Raw genomic sequence first — 19,099 nt, 5'->3', positions numbered from 1 at the left:
GTAAAATCAAGGAGGAATTTCTACTTGAGAGCTTTGGAGCTGGAGATGCCTCAGAGAGCATTCAGATTTCAGTGAAAAGATTAATGGTTTAAGTTTTGTTTTGTTTTGTTTTGTGGTTGAATCTGGAAGAAAGAGCTAGATGTGGTAAATAGAAGGTTCTATAAATGTGGAGTTAAAAAGAATATCATATAGATAAGTAAAAGCTTAAGATAATGTTTAATATAACTTTTAGTTCTACTTTAAAATTTGAATTTAATTACAATTTTGTTTTCTTTAGGATTTATAAAAAGTCGAGATCGGGCCTATACAAAATTCTATACCCTTTTATCCAAAACACAGATCTTTATTCGTTTCATTGAAGAATGCAGTTTTGTAAGTGATAAAGATACTGGATTGGCATTTTTTGATGACTGCATAGAGAAGGTAAAATTTTGTCTTACATACCAATCCTAAGAAAAAAGTTTGGCTTCACTGTGTAATCATCGTTATTATTAATCCTCCGTATCTTGAGGAAGACAATACAGTCAGTGTGTGTGTTTAGGATCTAAAAAATATATTGTAAAATATTGTGTATTTGCCTAGTACTGGGGAACAAAAAGATGATTTTTTTTCTTGTTCAAATCAGGATTTAAGATAATAATTTGTGTGTGTGTGTGTGTGTGTGTGTGAGAGAGAGAGAGAGAGAGAAAGAGAGAGAGAGAGAGAGATATGGAGGGGGAAAGTATTGATTGATTGATTCCAGGAAAATATTGATTACTTGATTCCAGACTTCATATTGAGAGTCATTTTCTTTTGTGGTATCTAGTTTCTACTGTAGAGTTAATTTTTTTCTTTGAATCCCTCTTTGGATTTGTAACTATTAAGTTATAAGAACATTTCCTTGAAACTCTCAAGTCTTGTTACCATATTTTTATTTAAATAAATAGGATATGATTTAGTTTTTTTTAATTAAAAATTTAGTTTTATAGGTAATGAATGTTCCTGTGTTGTTTTGTTTTAATGCCTTTTCAAATACTTTTGCTAATTTTTCTTTTATCCTAATTAAGTATATTGGGAAGTATGTTAAAATTTACAGCTTTGTTTATTCAACCTAAAGAAGTTTAATTTTTTAACAGTGATGACTTCTTTATATACATCTTTTCTATTTTTTTTTTTTTTTTGTACCAGGGATTAAACTCAGGGGCACTTAATCACATTAAGCCACATTCCCAGCCCTTTTTTGTATTTTTATTTATAGACAGAATTTTGCGAAGTTGCTTAGCACCTTGCTAAATTGCTGAGGCTGGCTTTTAACTCAAGATCCTCCTTCATCAGCCTCCCGATCCACTGGGATTACAGGCATGTGCTATTGTGCCTGATATATTTTTTTTTTAATATTTAATAGGGTTTCTGCTTCTGCTAAGTAGATTTTTGGGGCTGATTATTAACTATAGGTTTTATAAAAATTGAAGTTATATCCATAAAACATAGAATACTATGACACTTTAATTTTTATGGGACCTGAGTGATTTATGCCTTACACGACACTTGAATAATTTTCTCCCATTCTATCAATGTGATCTGTAACTCTAGGAATATGATTAAAACTGTTGAACCTTTCTTTTTATTTATAACATTGATATTCCAACATTTTCCAGTTAGGTAGGAAACTTGGATAATGTAGTTCTTTATTAATAACTTATTTTATTGAGAGGCTAGATTTCCTTTGTGTTTGGTTATGTTTTGTATGTGAATAAGGGTTATAAAAGAACTAATCAAAATAGACTGTTTTTATGTTGCTAGCCACAAGACAAATATTATGCTTTAGCCAAAAAGTTTAGGATCTAAAAAATATATTGTAAAATATTGTGTATTTGCCTAGTACTAGGGGAACAAAAAGATAATTTTTTTTTCTTGTTCAAATCAGGATTTAAGATAATAATTTATTAAATCCACAGTGGACATTTTTGCTATAAATCTCTTTTCTCCTTTTCTAGTTGTTTCCTGATAAAGGCACAGAGAAAACAGAAAAGGTATTTTTTTCTTAAGTGTTGAAAGTTCAGAATTAGATCTTGCTTATATGCAAATTAATTGGAGAAAATAATTATTTTCAGGTTGATTTTGACCTAGCAGAAGATACCAAATTAATAGAATTAGATGATTCACAGAAAAGTGAACATACTGTATTAATAATGCCACCTGAGCCACCTCCTGATGATGGAAAGGACCTCTCACCAAAGTACAGGTAGAAAAAATAAATTTAAAGAACTTCTTGGGCACTGCTTGAATAGTTTATTTCAACTTCTTATCAGTATTATTAGATATGTATATTAGTAATTTGTAATTGTTGTTTTTAATATTAATTCACTGACCTAATAGAGATGAGTATCATATGGAGATGTCAGCAGGTATTATAGTTTAAGAATTGGATGGCTTTTTTAGAAGAGAAGCCAGGTGTTGATCATTATTCACCTAAATGTTTAACTATAATAATCTTTAAAAATTTCAGTTCTGAAGAAGAAAAAAATTTAACTTTTTGTTAGGTTCCCACTTTCTTCAGGAGGTCTATTGCTAATGTAAATAACTTGAAAATCGTATGATTAGTAAGATACAGAAAACTTACAGAATTGGAGTCATTCTTTGTTAAAATAAACCCGGAGAATAGGATTTGAATGTGAACCTTTTAAGAAATTAGAATGGATTGTTTTTTAAAATTTTTATAATCATAATAATACATAGTTTAATAAACTTATAAAATCAAATTGAAAACATAATACATCATTTTAGCACCAATACTTACATGTATTAGAAACTGTGTATGTGTGTTTGCATTGTATGTTACGAGTTCATCTTGTACATAATCTTTGTAACCTGTGTTTGCCTTTAAGAGTCCAAACACTTTTCCAAGCCATTAAATTTTTTGTGCCTTATCATTTTTAATGATCACATTTTATACAGTTATTATGACTTATTTAACTAGTTTCTTTTGTACTTATTTGTAATTCTTTGCTGTCCATATCTTTGTGGACATATATATTTATTTTCTTAGGCTGCATTCCTAAAAGAATTCTTATAAGGGAAAGTATAAAATGTACCTTCCTCAAATATGAACTTAATACATAATCACAGCAGGACTACATGAGAATAAAGAGTATATATCTGGAATTGTGTGACTTAATTAAATACTATTTTAATTTCATGTTATAGAATTCTTTTTTATTTTGGCGTAACTTCTATAAGTTAGAATTCTTATTATTTACACACAAGGTAAAATCAAAAGGGAAAGGCAGTATTTCCTAGAAGAAAATAAGCCAAAGAAAATTAGACAATTTCTAAGAAGAATTCCAAAATCATTAATTTGAAAATATATTCCACTTTTCTAGTATAAGAAATGAAAACCAAATTGGTAGGAAGAAGCATTTTTAATTTACCTGACTGAAGATACATTATGTTGTAATTAGTGTATATGTTAAGTTACAATCTGTGGAAATAATTTGACAATGATCATAATAATCTTACATCTTTTGATAAACATTGACCTAGAAAACTACTATTGGGTATTCATCCTAAGAAATTAAATAAAATGTTCATAAAGGTAATGAATATAAAAATTTAATGGCAGAAATTTAGAAGTTAGCTAATAATGTCCAACAGGGAGGAATTTGTCAAATTATAGTACATTCCTAAAATAAAAGTAGTGTGAAATTTTTTATTTTAAATACCAATGCAAAGTAATCTTATTAAGAAAAACCTAATGGTTACAAAGTATACTAAATATTACTTTTAATATAAATTATCAAACAGATTCTGTTGAAGGAATTATTAATTCCTCTGTTAAGTAAGTGTCAGGGATTTCTGTTTTCCAGGGATTGGTCAAAAATAACTAATCGGGTCGGGAAGAGCCAGAGTTTCCATGTAGGCAATTCATGTATCTTATAGCTATATTGTATATTTTTGGAAGAAAAATTTCTTCATATAAGGATTTGAAGGAACAATACTGGGTGCTATTGGAGGTTTAGAAATATTTACCTACTGGAATACTGTGAAGAGTTTATGTATTTTAAATTAGCAGTTCTATTTTTGTTTTTTATTTTAGTTACAAATATTTTCCAAGACTGGACCTTAAACTTTTTGACAGACCACAGGAGTTGAAACTTTGTTTTAGTAGACACCCTACTGGGAATAGCATTACAAACAGTCCAGCTCTCATGGCTAAAAGAACTAAACAGGTCAGATATTCTTTATAATACATGTTAATTTAAAATGTGAAATATGTATATGTGATATGTAGCTTCTAGTATAGAATTAACACCCATGACAACCATTTGAAGACCTACTATGGTTGTTACTGAATTTAACTAAATTTGTTACAAGCCTCTTTCCATTATTGAGGCTAAAGTTTTTGAATGCACATGTTTATGCTTTAAAGGAATCCTTGGGAACTAGATATACTTAAATTTTTTTTAATCAATATAACTCACAAATCATACAACTCACTTATTCTTAAGCATACAATTCAGTGGTTTTTTTTTTTTGTTTGTTTGTTTGTTTGTTTGTTTTGCATGTACATGGGGTTGTACAGCTATCACGACAATTTCAGACCATTTTCATCACCCCAGGAAGCAAACTTGCATCCTCTCCCTCCCTGGGCAACCACTAATCTCCAAAGATTTGTCTATTCTAGGCATTTCATATAAATAGAATTGTACAATATGTGTTCCTTTGTGATTGGCTTCTTTCTTTCTTTTTGGTGGAAGGTACTGTGGGTTAACCCAGGGGCACTTAACCACTGAACCACATCCCCAGCCCTTTTTTATTTTTCATTTTGAGATAGGGTTTCACTAAGTTGCTGAGGCTGGTCTCGAACTTGGGATCCTCCTGCCTCAGCCTCCCAAGTCCCTGGAATTATAGGCGTGCATTGCCTCGCCTGCTGTGGTTGGCTTCTTTCAATTACTAATGTTTTTACAGTTCATCCATTTTATGACATGTACCAGTATTCATTTCTTTCTTTCTTTTTTTTTTTTAAATTGTAGATGGACAAATACCTTTATTTTATTTATTTTTATATGGTGCTGAGGATTGAACTCAGTGCCTAACCCATACGAGGCAAGTGCTTTACCACTGAGCCACAATCCCAGCCCCAGTACTTTATTTCTTGCTGAATAATATTCCACTTAAGGACATTTCACATTTATTTACCTGTTCTAGGATACATAGGTGATTCCTACTTTTTGGCTATTCATGATTATTGCTGCTATGAACATTTATGTACAAGTGTTTGTGTGGATGTATGTTTTTGTTTCTCTTGGGTGTATATCTGGGAGTAGAATTGCTATGTCTTATTGTAACTTCAGGTTTAACCATTTGAGGGGGGTTGTTCTTCAAAGTGACAGAGCCACTTTACATTCCCACCAATAGTGTATGAATAGTGTTCCAGTTTCACAGTGTCCTTCTTATTTCTTGTTATTATGTTTTTGATTATAGTCATCTAGTGGATATGAAATGGTTTATTTATGTAGTTTTGATTTTCATTTCCCTAGTAGCTAATATAAATGTACAATATACCAGATAGTACATTCTAAAGGACAATCCATATATTTTTCTTTACTGCTCAATCTGAGAATTAAGCTGTGTTTAGGTATGAATTAAAATTAAATGTCCTTTTTATGTACAGGACATTTTGAGATTTTTTCAAAACATGGAAAATTTCAAATAACATTCTTAGTTTAGGTTTTAATTCCTGGATAGTCTCCCAGATCTTTGAGGTGTTCCTTAATTTTATAAAGTTGATGTTTCTTTCAGTATTTTCTGAGGGAAAACAAAAATTACAATTTTTATTGTCACCAGGTTAATGAAGGCAGCTTTCTAAAATTGGGTAATTTTAGTTTCTAATTCTTAACTTCAGCAGATTTTTGTGTTTTAAGCTACCTGGAAAAGGACCGTTAATACCTTAGATAAACAAGGGCATGAGTTTTCAGCTGTATCTTCAAGTCTCATGGAGATACAGTCCAAAAGGAAAATGAACATAAGAATATCATTTTTTTTTAGAACACGTCCCAACAGAAAGAATCTTTAGCGCAAGGCATGCAGTGACATCCTGGCAAATCTAGAAGGCTTTGTAGTTTCCCACAGTGTGTAATTTTATAAATTACCAGCAAGTGATTTTAATACCTAATCTCTACACTAACATTTTAAAAAAATATTTTCTTAATTGTAGATGAACACAATATCTTTATTTATTTATATGTGGTGCTGAGGATTGAACCCAGTGCCTCATATGTGCAAGACAAGCACTCTACCACAGAGCCTCAGTCCCAGCCCCTCTATACTAACATTTTGAGATTCTTCAAAACATGGAAAATTTCAGAATAACATTCTTAGTTCAGGTTTTACTGATTCCTGGATAGTCTCCCAAATCTTTGATCTCTAATCTACCTAAATCAGAATGAAAATCAGAAATAGTAAGCATGGCTATCAAACTGTTAGGAAGATCTGTGATATTTCTCAGACTTTGTTGACTACAAAAGAATAACACTTTAAAGGGAACTGGTCAGGGAGAGAATTAACAGTCCAGAGAAGGAATAGTATGGTTTTAGTTCTGTCTTTTCCCATTAAAAATGAGCAGCATCTTAGAGTGCTTTTTTTTCTTTTTCTAAGGAATTTCTAGTCTGTTAGAAGATGTGCTTGCAAGCAAATATACTTGCAGATTGCTCAAGGAGCCACATGACACTAAATACGAAGTCATTCATAAAAATAAAACTAAGAAATACTTGATTTGGGAGTCAAATTTAACATTAAAAATTTCTTTCCCTTTGCCTTCTCAGCCCCCCAACCCTAATAGATTTTAGTAAACACTGTAATATTTTATTTTTTCTCTTTCTAGGAGATTAAAACAGCTCATAAATTGGCAAGGAGATGTTATACAAATCCACCACAGTGGGCCAAGTGTCTGTTCAGTCATTGTTACAGTTTATGGTTCATTTGTCTCCCAGCCTATGTTAGAGTTTCTCATCCTAAGGTCAAAGCACTTCAACAGGCATATGATATACTTATCAAGATGAGAAAAACAGATGTGGATCCACTGGATGAGGCAAGTATAACATTTAACATAAAAAGAAAATTTTTATTTTTATACTGTTAAGAAAATTTAGTTTTTAGTTACTTTAAAGTGTGCTCAGGATTTATTAGGCAGGAAAGGTATATTACTCTGTTTCATAAAGCTAGTACTCATTATTTATTTTTAAATATATTTATTAAAAATTACTGCTTTGGAATGAAGTTAAGACCTCCTACTTGGGCCTGATTATCCTTGATGAATAGAAAATAATATTGATTTTATTTGATTTTTAAAATAACTTTTTTAGGGAATAGACAGGACATAGGCTTTTTGCAAGTGGTTCTCTTAGGACCATTGTCCTAAGATGAGTTATGTAATCTGTTTGTGTTTCAGATTATTCATCTGAAAATGTAGCTCCTAGTTTTTCAACTTTGGTACTGTTAGCATTTTGGCCCACATAATTATTTATTATTTTTTTGGGGGGGGAGGGGCTGTCCTGTGTATTATATGACTTTTGGCAGCATCCCTGGCCCTTACCCACTAGATGCCAGTATCACCTCCCTCTCTCTTTCACAAGTTATAACAATCAAAAATGTCTCATTGCCAATTGTCCCCTGTAGAACAGAATTGCCCCTGGAAAACCACTGATATGATAATCATAGTTACTAGCTTCTTTGTAAGGTTGATTTGAAGGTTAAATTGATTGATATACTTATGGGGCTGGCTCAGAAAATGCATTCAGTGAATGACAGCTAGACATTTTTATGCATCTTTCTTAAGCCTCAAAATCATCGTAAGAGGTAGGTACTGATATAATCTAGTTAACAGTTAAGTAAATGGAGGCACTTATTTTAGCTTTTTTCTTTGCTATTTTTCCCTTTAGAAATTATTTTTAGTATTGTTATAATTAACTGTCAAGAACTACTTAGCCAGGTATGGTGGGAGGTTGAGGCAGAAGGATCACAAATTCAACGCCATCTTCAACAATTTAGCAAGGCCCTAAGCAACTTTGCAGGACCATGCCTCAAAATTAAAAAGTAAAAATAAAAAGGGCTGGGGATATGGTTTAGTGGTTAAGCACCTCTGGGTTCAATCCCCAGCACCAAAAAGGGGGCAAAAAATCTATAACTAGATCAGAATTTAAAATGAAAAGTTTTTGCTGATATTATTAGAATGTACCTAATTTTCTTCTCATTCTTTTTAAGACATGACTTTACAAATCCTAAATGGGCACCCTGGAGCTGCTGTCTTTAATTCCTTTGGCATAGAGTATATATATATAGTGATTGGGGAAGAGAGCTGTTTTAATCATATTTGATTTTAGAAATAACTTCTTGCTAAGTTATGGCGAAAAATAATCATTCTCTTATTTACTCAGATGAGATGTATGTACATAGGTCTTATGTGAAATAGCTAATAATGCTATTGAATAGGTTTAAAAAATAATTATCTTAGATGCTCAAATCAAGCTGGGTGTGGTGACACTTGCCTGTAATCCCAGCAACTTGGAAGGCTGAGGCAGGAAGATCTCAAATTTGAAGCAAGCCTCAGCAACTTAATGAGGCCCTAAGAAACTTAGCAAGACTGTGTCTCAAAACAAAAAGGACTAGGAATGTGATTCAGTGGTTAAGTGCCCCTGGGTTCAATCCCTGGTACCAAAAAGAAAGAAAAAAAGAAAGGGCGGGGGGTGGAGGGAGAGAGAGAGAGAAAGAAAGAGCTCAAATTCATATAAAAGATAATATAATGCTTAATAACTTTATGAAAAGATTTGAATAAATTTATTTTTTAAAAATCTCTTACTGGGCACAGTGGTGCATGCCTGTAATCCCAGCAGCTTGAGAGGCTGAGACAGGAGAATGAAGAGTTCAAAGCCAGCCTCAGCAATGGTGAGGCACTGAGCAACTCAGTGAGACCCTGTCTCTAAATAAAATATAAAGTAGGACTGGAGATGGAGTTCAGTGATTGAGTGCCCCTGAGTTCAGTCCCCGCTATCCTCCCCCACCCCCCACCCCACTCAAAAAAAAAAAAAAAACCAGCTCTACAAGTCCACAGATGGACTAACATACTACCTCCTAATGGTTTAATGTTATTTCTTGTTAGGTGTGCTATCGAGTAGTAATGCAGCTTTGTGGACTTTGGGGTCATCCTGTTTTAGCAGTGAGAGTCTTATTTGAAATGAAAACTGCTAAGATAAAACCAAATGCCATTACTTATGGTTATTATAATAAGGTAAGTAGAGTTGATACCAGGCAATATATGATACTTAAGAATGATAAGTTGATGGACGTGGTGGCACATGTCTGTTATCTCGGTATCTTGGGAGGCCACCCTCAGCAATTTAGTGAGGCCCTAAGCAACTCATTGATACTTTGTCTCAAAATAAAAAGGGCTGGGATGTGGCAGTGGCAAAGTGCCTATATAAATAAATTAAATTAAACTAAAGAAATATTATATCTTATTATTCATAAAATTTCTCCTACAGGAGATTTTAGGGGCATAAGTTTTTATTTTCCCATTTAATTGACTAATGAAAATTGTATATATTTATAATATACAAAATGATGTTTTGAAATATGTATACATTGTAGAATGACACAGTCAAGCTAATAACTTATGCATTTTTTCACTTACATTTTTTTTGTGGTGAGAACAATTAAAATCTACTCTTTACCAATTTTCAAAATATAATATGTTCTTATTAACTGTAGCCACCATGTTGTACAATACATCTTTTGAATTTATTTTTGCTATCTAACTGAAATTTTATATCCTTTGACCAACATTTCCTTAAACTCTGTCCCCACTCCCTATCCCTGTAACTACTATTCTGTTTTCTGGAATCCATATTTAAGTGATATCATTTTTTTTTTTAAAGAGAGAGAGAGAGAGAGAGAGAGAGAGAGAGAGAGAGAGAGAGAGGGAGGGGCAGGCGGATACAACATCTTTGTATGTGGTGCTGAGGATCGAACCCGGGCCGCACGCATGCCAGGCGAGCGCGCTACCGCTTGAGCCACATCCCCAGCCCCATTTAAGTGATACCATGCAATGTCTTGCAGTATCTTTTGTCTTTCTGCATCTGTTTTATTTCATTTAACATTATTTAACTGTTGATGGACACTTAGGTTGTTTCTATATTTTGGCTTTTATGAATATTGCTACCATGAACATGGGGGTGCAAATCTTTTTGAGACACTGATTTAATTTCCTTGAATATAAATACAGTAGTGGGATTACTGAATCATATGGTAGTTTTATTTTTCGTTTTGAGGAATATTCACACTTTTCCATAATAATCTGTACTAATTTGCTAAGTTATGGTGAATAATAGTCATTCTCTTATTTACTCAGATGAAATGTATACACATAGGTCTTATGTGAAATAGCTAATAACGTTGCTTCTAACAGTATACCAGGGTTTCCTTTCCTCTACATATTTACCAATACTTCTTTCTTCTTTATTATAATACCCATTTTAACACATGTGAGGTGATATTTTTAGTTTTTTTCTTTGATTAATGATGTTGAGCAGTTTTCCACATACCTGTTGATGATGTGTTCATATGTTTGTATGTATACACATAACTTGTGTAATTCTTTATACGTATATATGCACATGTGCATGTGTAATTTTATACATATACAAACATGCACATTTGTATATATATATAATTTTTAAATAAAATATTCTTAATGACCATTATTTTTGCCTTTATTTTACCTTTAGGTAGTTTTGGAGAGCCCATGGCCTAGCAGTACTCGCAGTGGTATTTTCTTATGGACAAAGGTACGGAATGTAGTACGTGGCTTGGCACAATTTAGGCAGCCACTTAAAAAGACCATTCAAAAGTCCCTGGCATCCTCAATATCAGGTAATATATGTAATTGGAAAGATACTTTCATTATGAACCATAGCTTTATAGGCATAGGGATTTTTAATTACATGAAGTAGAAAACTCAAATGAAATTCTGGTTAATATTTTTATATACAATGGAAGACAGATTATCTTGTCCAAATTATTTTTGCCTTTTTCCCTGTAGAAATTTAGAAAGTGTTCTGTGATTATAAATAAACTGTGGGTCATTCATATTTAATTTCAGAAATTATCAGTACATAAGTTATTGAATTCCATTGTCCTTATCTTTAGTTCCTCAGAATGCCACAGGTGGAAGTGATGGGGACACAGTGAGCCACGGTAGCGTGGATAGTTCTAATGATGCTAACAGTGGGGAGCACACGGTCTTCGTCAGAGATTTAATCAGGCTTGATTCCATTGATAATCACTCTAGCACAGGTACTAGAATCTGTATTTTACTAACCCTTCACTTAGTATCATATTGTCTTTTTCAAAAAGTTTTGCCCTCTTTTAAGTTTGTGCAATATGAATGCTTTTGAAGTAGTATATAAGAAAAGAAATTACACTTCCGTACTTCTATTTCCTATAGTATAAAATTAACTTTGGAGTGCTGTGCACAGTGCTCTAGGATTGTCTTTCTTTGTATTTGTTTATTATTAAATTGTGAAAGTGCATGATATGTTAGTCATTGTGAGCTAATGAACTTGACTGTTAGTGACACAAATGGAAAATCTATTTTTCCTTTCATTAAACAGAAAATATATCTTAGAACTTTGAGATTATGAATGTTAAAGAAGGAAAAAAATAAGTCACATGCCATGAGAACATATTTTGTTTACTTTAAAGGACATTTTTAAGAAATCTGAGAACCTACTTATATGTACATAGTTCTGGGTATTACCTCAGTCCTCTGAAATTACAAATAAGTGTAATCAAAGTAGCACTTTGGGCAGATATGTGTGTGTTGCACATCCTTCTTTTTGTGTTGTTTTTTTTTTGTTGTTGTTGTTGTGGTGGTGGTTATTATCTCAAGCCTTCCTTTAGAAAGAAATCTGAGTCTAATTCCTGTGCTTCATCTGATAAACTTGTCTCAATGACTGAAGTTTCCTTTTCTCTGCTCTTTGTTGCTCTGCTTTTTGCTCTGTGCTGTTTCTTGGTGCTGCATTTGTCCTTGGCTGTCATGGTGTGGGGTGCAGACAGACTTTTATGACGTGAAGCTATGGATACACGTGTGCGTTAATTCTGCCCTTGAATGTTAACCACTTCAGGTAATTCCCATTTATTAGGTTAAATTTTGCTGACAAACAAGGGGGGGGGGAGACATTTTGTTGTATTTTAAGTTTTATTACAAGTGGAAAACCATTTTCAATTTCTTGGCTTTTCTCCTTCAGATAAGGGTAATCATATTTAGATTCTCCTGAAAATATCCAACTAACATTTATGGTCAGCTTGCAAAACTGACTTATTTTTATTTATCTTATTTTAAAATATGTTGTACTTTGCTGTAATTTTTACTTTGAGGTTGGTTTATAGCATCATTGTGTTGAATACTGTTATGGGCATTTATTAATTCATTGTTCTAGTTGTTGAGCTGGTTAAGCTTTACAAAACTAGATTGCTGCATTTTTGTGCTAATAACTACTACTTTTAATTTTTTTCAATGTAGGTTATAGGTGCAATCTTGTTTATAATTAACTTTATTAGTTTTCAATCCTGTTTGTAAATTAACAAGTAGGAATTTTTATGAGACTTTAAAAATTTTTGCCAACTTATTTTATTTCCATTGTATTTTTTCCTAATACTTCGGAAGAAATGGGCTTTGTGTGTTTAAAAATAAAAACAAATGAAAAAAAAATCAAGCAAATAATTTTTTGGTAAATAAAACAGCTTACCAGGAATGATAATAACAATGAAAGATACCCCCCTCTTAATCCTCCTTAATTTTAAGCTTATCTCATTATAAAGGCAATTTCGTTTTCTAACAGAAAATAGTCTCCTAATAATTCCAGGTAATTGGTATAAAGATTCCAATATTTTGGGAAGAACCTTTGGATGCCTTTTTCATATATTTCTTTTTAGCTTTTTTTTTTTTTTTTTTTTTTTTTGGTATCAAAGATTGAACTCAGGGGCTCTTCACCACTGAGCCATATCCCCAACCCTATTTATAGTTTTCATTTTGATACAGGGTCTCACTAAATTGTTTAGAGCCTCGATAAATGACTGAGTCTGGCCTTGAACTTGAGATATTCCTGTCTCAGCCTCCTGAGTCTCTGGGATTATAGGCGTGTGCCACCTAGGTCAATTTAGCTGCATTTCTAATGACTGAATCCTGGATACTGAATTTGCAGTGATCATGTGTTTCTTCTGTAAGGCTTCTGGTGATGCCATTGGATATTTTTGGTGTCTTCCAGCCCAGATACTTACGTTGTTCATTTCATTAAGGGTTATCTTTTGGAATCTTATTACTTGGTACCCGGTAGTGAATTTAGATCCTAGAGGCATATCTGGGTTTAATCAATTTACCCTATTCTCAGTCTTTTGCCTTTTTCGTGGCACTAGATTTCTATACTGGATATTCTGAGGGGGACAATAAAAATACAACTGAAAAGCAGGTGTGGTGGCACATGCCTGTAATCCCAGCGGCTCAGGAGATTGAGGCAGGAGGATTGCAAGTTCAAAGCCAGCCTCAGCAACAGCGAGGTACTAAACAACTCAGTGAGACCCTGTCTCTAAATAAAAAGTGTAAAACAAGGCTGGGGATGTGGCTCATCGGTTGAGTGCCCCTGAGTTCAATCCCCAGTGCCAAAAAACCCAAGAAACAAAAAACAACTGAAGTTAGCCATTCTAAATAGTAGTATTTAGAGAAGTTTAATTCTTTTGTTATATGGCAAATCCAAGTCTGAGTGGTTGTATAGTAATATGTTGTAGGAAATGGAAGATACTGCATATTTTATGTCTCTTTCATTGATATCTTCATAACTGATTTTTTCAGTAACTGGACTTAGTTTCAGTTTTAAATTATAGAACTTTAAAGCCAAAACAGACTTCAGAAACTCTATTTTGAAATAATTTTTAAATTTATAGAAAAATTTATATACTTAGCTTTGTGCAGTAGCAGTATAGTAGTCAATGAGGTTTATCCAAGGTGCAATTATTGCTAATTGAAAAGTTTATATACTTTATATTCTGATTTTGTCAATTGTTCCTAATGTCCTTTGTGGTACTTTAAATCCCTCTCTTTAGTCTCCTTTAACCTGGCACAGTTTCTCATGCTTTCTTTATCTATTATGACTTCAATCTTCCCCTACTCCCACCCCCAGTACTGGAGATTGAACCCAGGGTCACTTTACCATCACTGAGCTATACTGCCAGATACTTTTTATTTTTTATTTTGAGACAGGGTCTCATTAATTTCCTGAGGCTCCTCCTGCAGCCTCCCAAGTAACTGAAATTGCAGGCATGTACCACTATGCCTGGCTGACCTTCACCTTTTTGAAGAATTCTTTTTGGTTATTTTGTAGAATGTTCTTTAACTTGGGTTTGTCTGATACTTCCTTGTTACTAGGGTATGTTATGCATCCAGGGTATATATACTAAAAAAGTGATGTAACCTTATCAGATTATTGCATCCCAGAGGCAAATATTACCTACATCAAGGGTACTTTTGCCACTGGGATATATCCCCAGCCATTTTAGGGGGGTAGGGGTGAATTGGGGATTGAACTCAGGGGCACTTGATCATCGAACCACATCCCTAACCCTTATTTTGTATTTTATTTAGAGACAAGATCTCACTGAGTTTCTTAGTGCCTCATTAAATTGCTGAGGTTGGCTTTGAACTCGAAATCCTCCTGCCTCCGCCTCCTGAACCGCTGGGATTATAGGCATATGCTGTTGTGCCTAGCCCCCAGCCATTTTTTGAGACAGGGTCTCACTAAGTTGCCAAGTCAGGCCTCAAACTTGTGATCCTCCTGCCTCAGCCTCCTGAGGTGCTACAATTATGGACATGTGCCATCATGTCCGACTATGGTTAATATTTTACCTCTTGCAGATAATAAGCTATGTGTGAGGGGACATCTTGAGACCATGTGATAATATCTTCTTTCCTAGCTCAGTTTTAAGGTTAGCATCAATTGATGATGCTTGCCTAAGACAAAAATCTTTAGTACAGTGGTTACAAAGTGTGATGTCACTACTTCCACATTTACAAGATGACATATAGTATACAGTAAAATTTCCCTTATCTGTTTTTTCTTTTTTATTATCAGTATGGACTTATGGATTCCTATTTTACTCAGTGGATTATAGTCTCTAACTGTCCCTATTTGATCTGCAGTTATCCCAGTGTTAGCCAGTAGAAGCCTATAAGCTGGTTCCTGTGTCCTTTAGACATGTTCCCAACATGGTTTTTGAGCTTTTCCTTTCTGGTCCAAAACAAAAAAAAAAGGGTTCCAAGCTCATTTTTGTACCCTCCCTGATTTAGCTTTGGAATCAGCCGTTTCTTCAAGGATCCCAGGTTCATTTTAATGAGGAATAGATTTTGGAAGCCAAGATCTGAGCCTGGGTAATGCCCACTGTCACCAGGGTAATATTGCTTCTATACTTTTAACAAACAGAGTTAGAAAGTGTGTGTATGTATGTGTGTACACTTTGGAAATACCTTAATTCTAAATGAACTTCATAAGATTGTTCTTTACCTTCTTTCAGTCCATTTAAAAAAAAAATCTGCCTTCTTCCAGAGTAAAAATCTTATCTTCCAACAAACATTATCACATTTACTCATTGATTCAATTCTACAGTATACGTAAAATAATTTCAGAATTATCACACTCATCCCCTGTGAAAAACAAACTTAAGCTGTTTTTTATTTGATTATTACTCCAGGGTTTAGGGTACCTACTCAAAATAATGTGTTTAAAAGTTAACTTAAAGCAGGGTGTGGTGGTGCACAGCTGTAATCCCAGCAGCTCAGGAGGCTGAGGCAGGAGGATTGCAAGTTCAAAGCTAGCCTCAGCAACAGCAAGGTGCTAAACAACTTCAGTGAGACCCTGTCTCTAAATAAAATACAGAATAGGGCTGGGGATGTGGCTCAGTGGTTAAGTGCCCTGGAATTCAATCCCTGGTACCCACCCCTCCCCCCAAAAAAGTTAAATTAGTCTTCTTTGACTCATTCAGTGTGGTTATTTCATATGAAGTACAAATGCTTTCACTTGTTTCTGCTTGCATTCAATTTTAAACTCTACTCTCCATTTTGATTTACTTATTTTGAATATATACAAATATATTACATCTCCAAAAACAGTATAATAAACTTATGTAAAGAAGTTTCTTCCTGTTTATTTTTTCCCTTTCTATTTTTCCCCCACCCCTTGTAGGTAACCATTTTTATTTTTTCCTGATTTATCATTCTTACTTTTCTTTTTGCAAAAGGTAGCAGGTATAATATGTGTTTCATTCTTTTCTCTTTCCTACAAAAAAGAAACATTCTGTGGACACCCTCCAAGAGACTTTTTAAAACATCTTGTCCAAATCTCTCTAATTTCCAGATGAAGAGATTAAGGTTCATTACTTTCAAATATGGAATGATTTTTCAGATTCCGACATTCTTGTTTCTGTTGTTAATTTGCTTCCTGTCATTGTTTTAAAAAATGTTCTGTGTGCCTTGTCAGTTTTCTTCCTTTTCTTTTAGTTGTCTAGACCAGTGGAATTTTCTTTTGATATTTTATAAATGGGTTATAAGTATACAAAAACATTTATAAGCTTGCATTCTTTGTAACAGGTGGTCAGTCTGACCAAGGCTATGGGTCTAAGGATGAACTTATAAAGGACGAAGCAGAAATTCATGTGCCTGAAGAACATATAGCACCAGAGTTGGTAACTAAAATGAACGTGCAAGTAGAAGGTTAAGTACTGATATTTATAAACTTTATTTAGGAAAAATACCTATATTAATTAGATTTTTTTAAAATTTTTTTTTAGTTAATAGATGTATGCAAAACCTTTATTTTATTTATTCCTTTTTATGTGGTGCTAAGGAATGAACCCAGTGCTTCACACATGCTAGGCAGGTGCTCTATCACTGAGCCACAACCCTAGCCCTTTTTATTTTATTTAATAATTTTTGGTGATCATTTTCAGGAATGTAAGGTCTAGCTAACAAGATATTATATACTATTAAGTATAATACTTAATAAGTATGTATTACTTAATAATAAGATAAGTAATATAATAATATAATATTATTATTATAGTCCTGAGGTTTGAAATTTAACACACCTTTTAGAGAGTCTGTATGTTACCGTTAATGCTTTAGGAAAGTGCAACCCACTAAGGTTTTCATTTGTCAAAGTTACTTAGCTACTTTGTGTCAAAATCAGAACTAAACTTGACTCATCAAACTTGTGTTCTAGTGTTGTACTTATTTTAAAAGGCTTTTCCACCAGAAGTCCTTCAAGTAGCTATGTGAATGTTTTTCATTAATACAGCAAAAATAGTCCTCATGGTTGTATTGGTTTTTACAGGACTCATTAAGGTAGAAATGATTTGTTTTAAAAATTTTGTGAGACCACAGAGGAACATTTTGGTTTATGGTAACAAGATGTTCCTTCTGTTCTCTTATACAAAATTATACTTTCTTTGATAATGTTTCTTGTTTTATTCTCCTGAGTTACCCAGAAGCAAGTCCCTCTTATATTTACCAAGTAATGAGAAACAGAATTAAAGACCAGAGGCTTCAATTGATTCGCTCAGGAACACTCAGTATAGGATTATTGAATGCTAAAATAAAACATTTATTTCAGTCAGTGCTAGTGACATTTATAATCTAATGTTAGCTAGATACAGTAAACCAGTAATAAAACAGTTATATATTTACCCCTACTTGATGAAAAAATATATACGTACACGTAAATCTCTATGAGATTTCTGTTCAGTATGAGCAATATTAGAAATGATAACAGCCAAATACTTATTTTCAGAGGTGTGTGATGTGTCTGCTGTTGTGGCAAAACATTCACAACCTAGTCCAGAGTCTCAGAGTCCTAATGAACCTCCTTCATGGGGCAGCAGTATTGTGAAAGTTTCATCTGGTATATTTGATGTCAACAACAGAAAAAGTAGCACTGGTAAGTTACTTATATTGGTTATTAAATGTTTAGAATATATTCTACAGATACATATGTCTTTGATGATTTTAAATTGTCAACTTAATTATAATGAACATACTAAAGAGCCAGAAATGAGTCCAAATCATATAAACGGTCTGAAGAAAATATTAAAATATTGTTATTTAAAGGTACAGTTGGACTGGGCATGATAGTGCATACTTGTAATCCCAATTTCCTGGGAGGCTGAGGCAGGAGGATTTCAAGTTTGAAGCTAGTCTTATTAGCAACTTAGTGAAACCCTGCCAACACAGTAAAATAGGAAGACAGGGAGCAGGAAAGAAATAAAAGAAGGATTGGGGCTGTAACTCATGGTAGAGTGCTTGCCTAACATGAATGAGGCCCTGAGTTTGGTCCCCAATATCCCCCCCCAAAAAAAAAAAAAGAACAGTAGCCATACCTGTCCATATCTCCATCTAATCAATCTAGGGTTTGAAAATATCAGAAAATAATTGCATCTGCGTTGGACACTTAACAAACTTTTTCTTGTTATTATTCACTAAATCATATAACTATTTACATGGTGTTAGGTATTTGAAGTAATTCAGAGATGATTTAAAGTATACTAGGAGGATGTGTTTAAGTTATGTGCAAGTACTATGTCATTTATATAAGGGACATGAACACCCAGGTACTTTAGTGTTGTGAGGGGTGGCCATTCATGGAACCAGTTTTCCATGGATACGAAGGGAGACATATTTAAATTTTTAAAAGATCTACATTTAATATATATGTTATTTGGAATGCCTTTCTTGTTGTGCCTGGTCTCAGTTTGGTTGTTCTTTCTCATTGTAGACTGTGTACAGTAGGGCCTCTTGAACTCACTAACAACAGAGGCAGAAATCCCAGGAGGTTTATGTATGGCAGGGTAATTCTTATCACTTCTGAAGGGAAATGGAAAAAAGATTCACATCACTTGAGTTCTAAAAAAATGTATGATTTTGTGGCGGGGGCGGGCAGTGTTGGGGAACCCAGGGCCTCACTCATGCTAGCTTTACCACTAAAGGCAAGCGCTTTACCACTAAGCTACATTCCCAGCCCTGGTT

The 19,099-nt window shown here is 33.5% G+C and overlaps 1 protein-coding gene across 4 annotated transcripts in view; it reads left to right on the top strand.

Moving 5' to 3' along the window:
• DENND4C (DENN domain containing 4C) overlaps positions 1 to 19,099 on the top strand; it is a 124,047-nt gene that overhangs the window by 54,304 nt on the left and 50,644 nt on the right. For 3 of the 4 annotated variants that reach the window (XM_081278218.1, XM_081278219.1, XM_081278220.1), the window contains 10 exons: positions 278 to 423; positions 1,977 to 2,012; positions 2,094 to 2,224; positions 4,076 to 4,208; positions 6,863 to 7,069; positions 9,137 to 9,265; positions 10,761 to 10,905; positions 11,182 to 11,328; positions 16,670 to 16,792; positions 17,868 to 18,014. In XM_081278218.1, the coding sequence (XP_081134344.1) occupies positions 278 to 423; positions 1,977 to 2,012; positions 2,094 to 2,224; positions 4,076 to 4,208; positions 6,863 to 7,069; positions 9,137 to 9,265; positions 10,761 to 10,905; positions 11,182 to 11,328; positions 16,670 to 16,792; positions 17,868 to 18,014 (1,344 nt within the window). The remainder of the gene's footprint in view (positions 1 to 277; positions 424 to 1,976; positions 2,013 to 2,093; positions 2,225 to 4,075; positions 4,209 to 6,862; positions 7,070 to 9,136; positions 9,266 to 10,760; positions 10,906 to 11,181; positions 11,329 to 16,669; positions 16,793 to 17,867; positions 18,015 to 19,099) is intronic. The other variant, XM_081278217.1, reaches the window with a different exon arrangement.

The sequence above is a fragment of the Spermophilus citellus genome (genome assembly GCF_964194105.1).
Source record: "Spermophilus citellus genome assembly, chromosome: 2".
Classification (NCBI taxonomy): Eukaryota; Metazoa; Chordata; class Mammalia; order Rodentia; family Sciuridae; genus Spermophilus; species Spermophilus citellus.
Note: the sequence above shows the minus strand (reverse complement) of the source record. Positions and strands in the feature narration are given on the sequence as shown.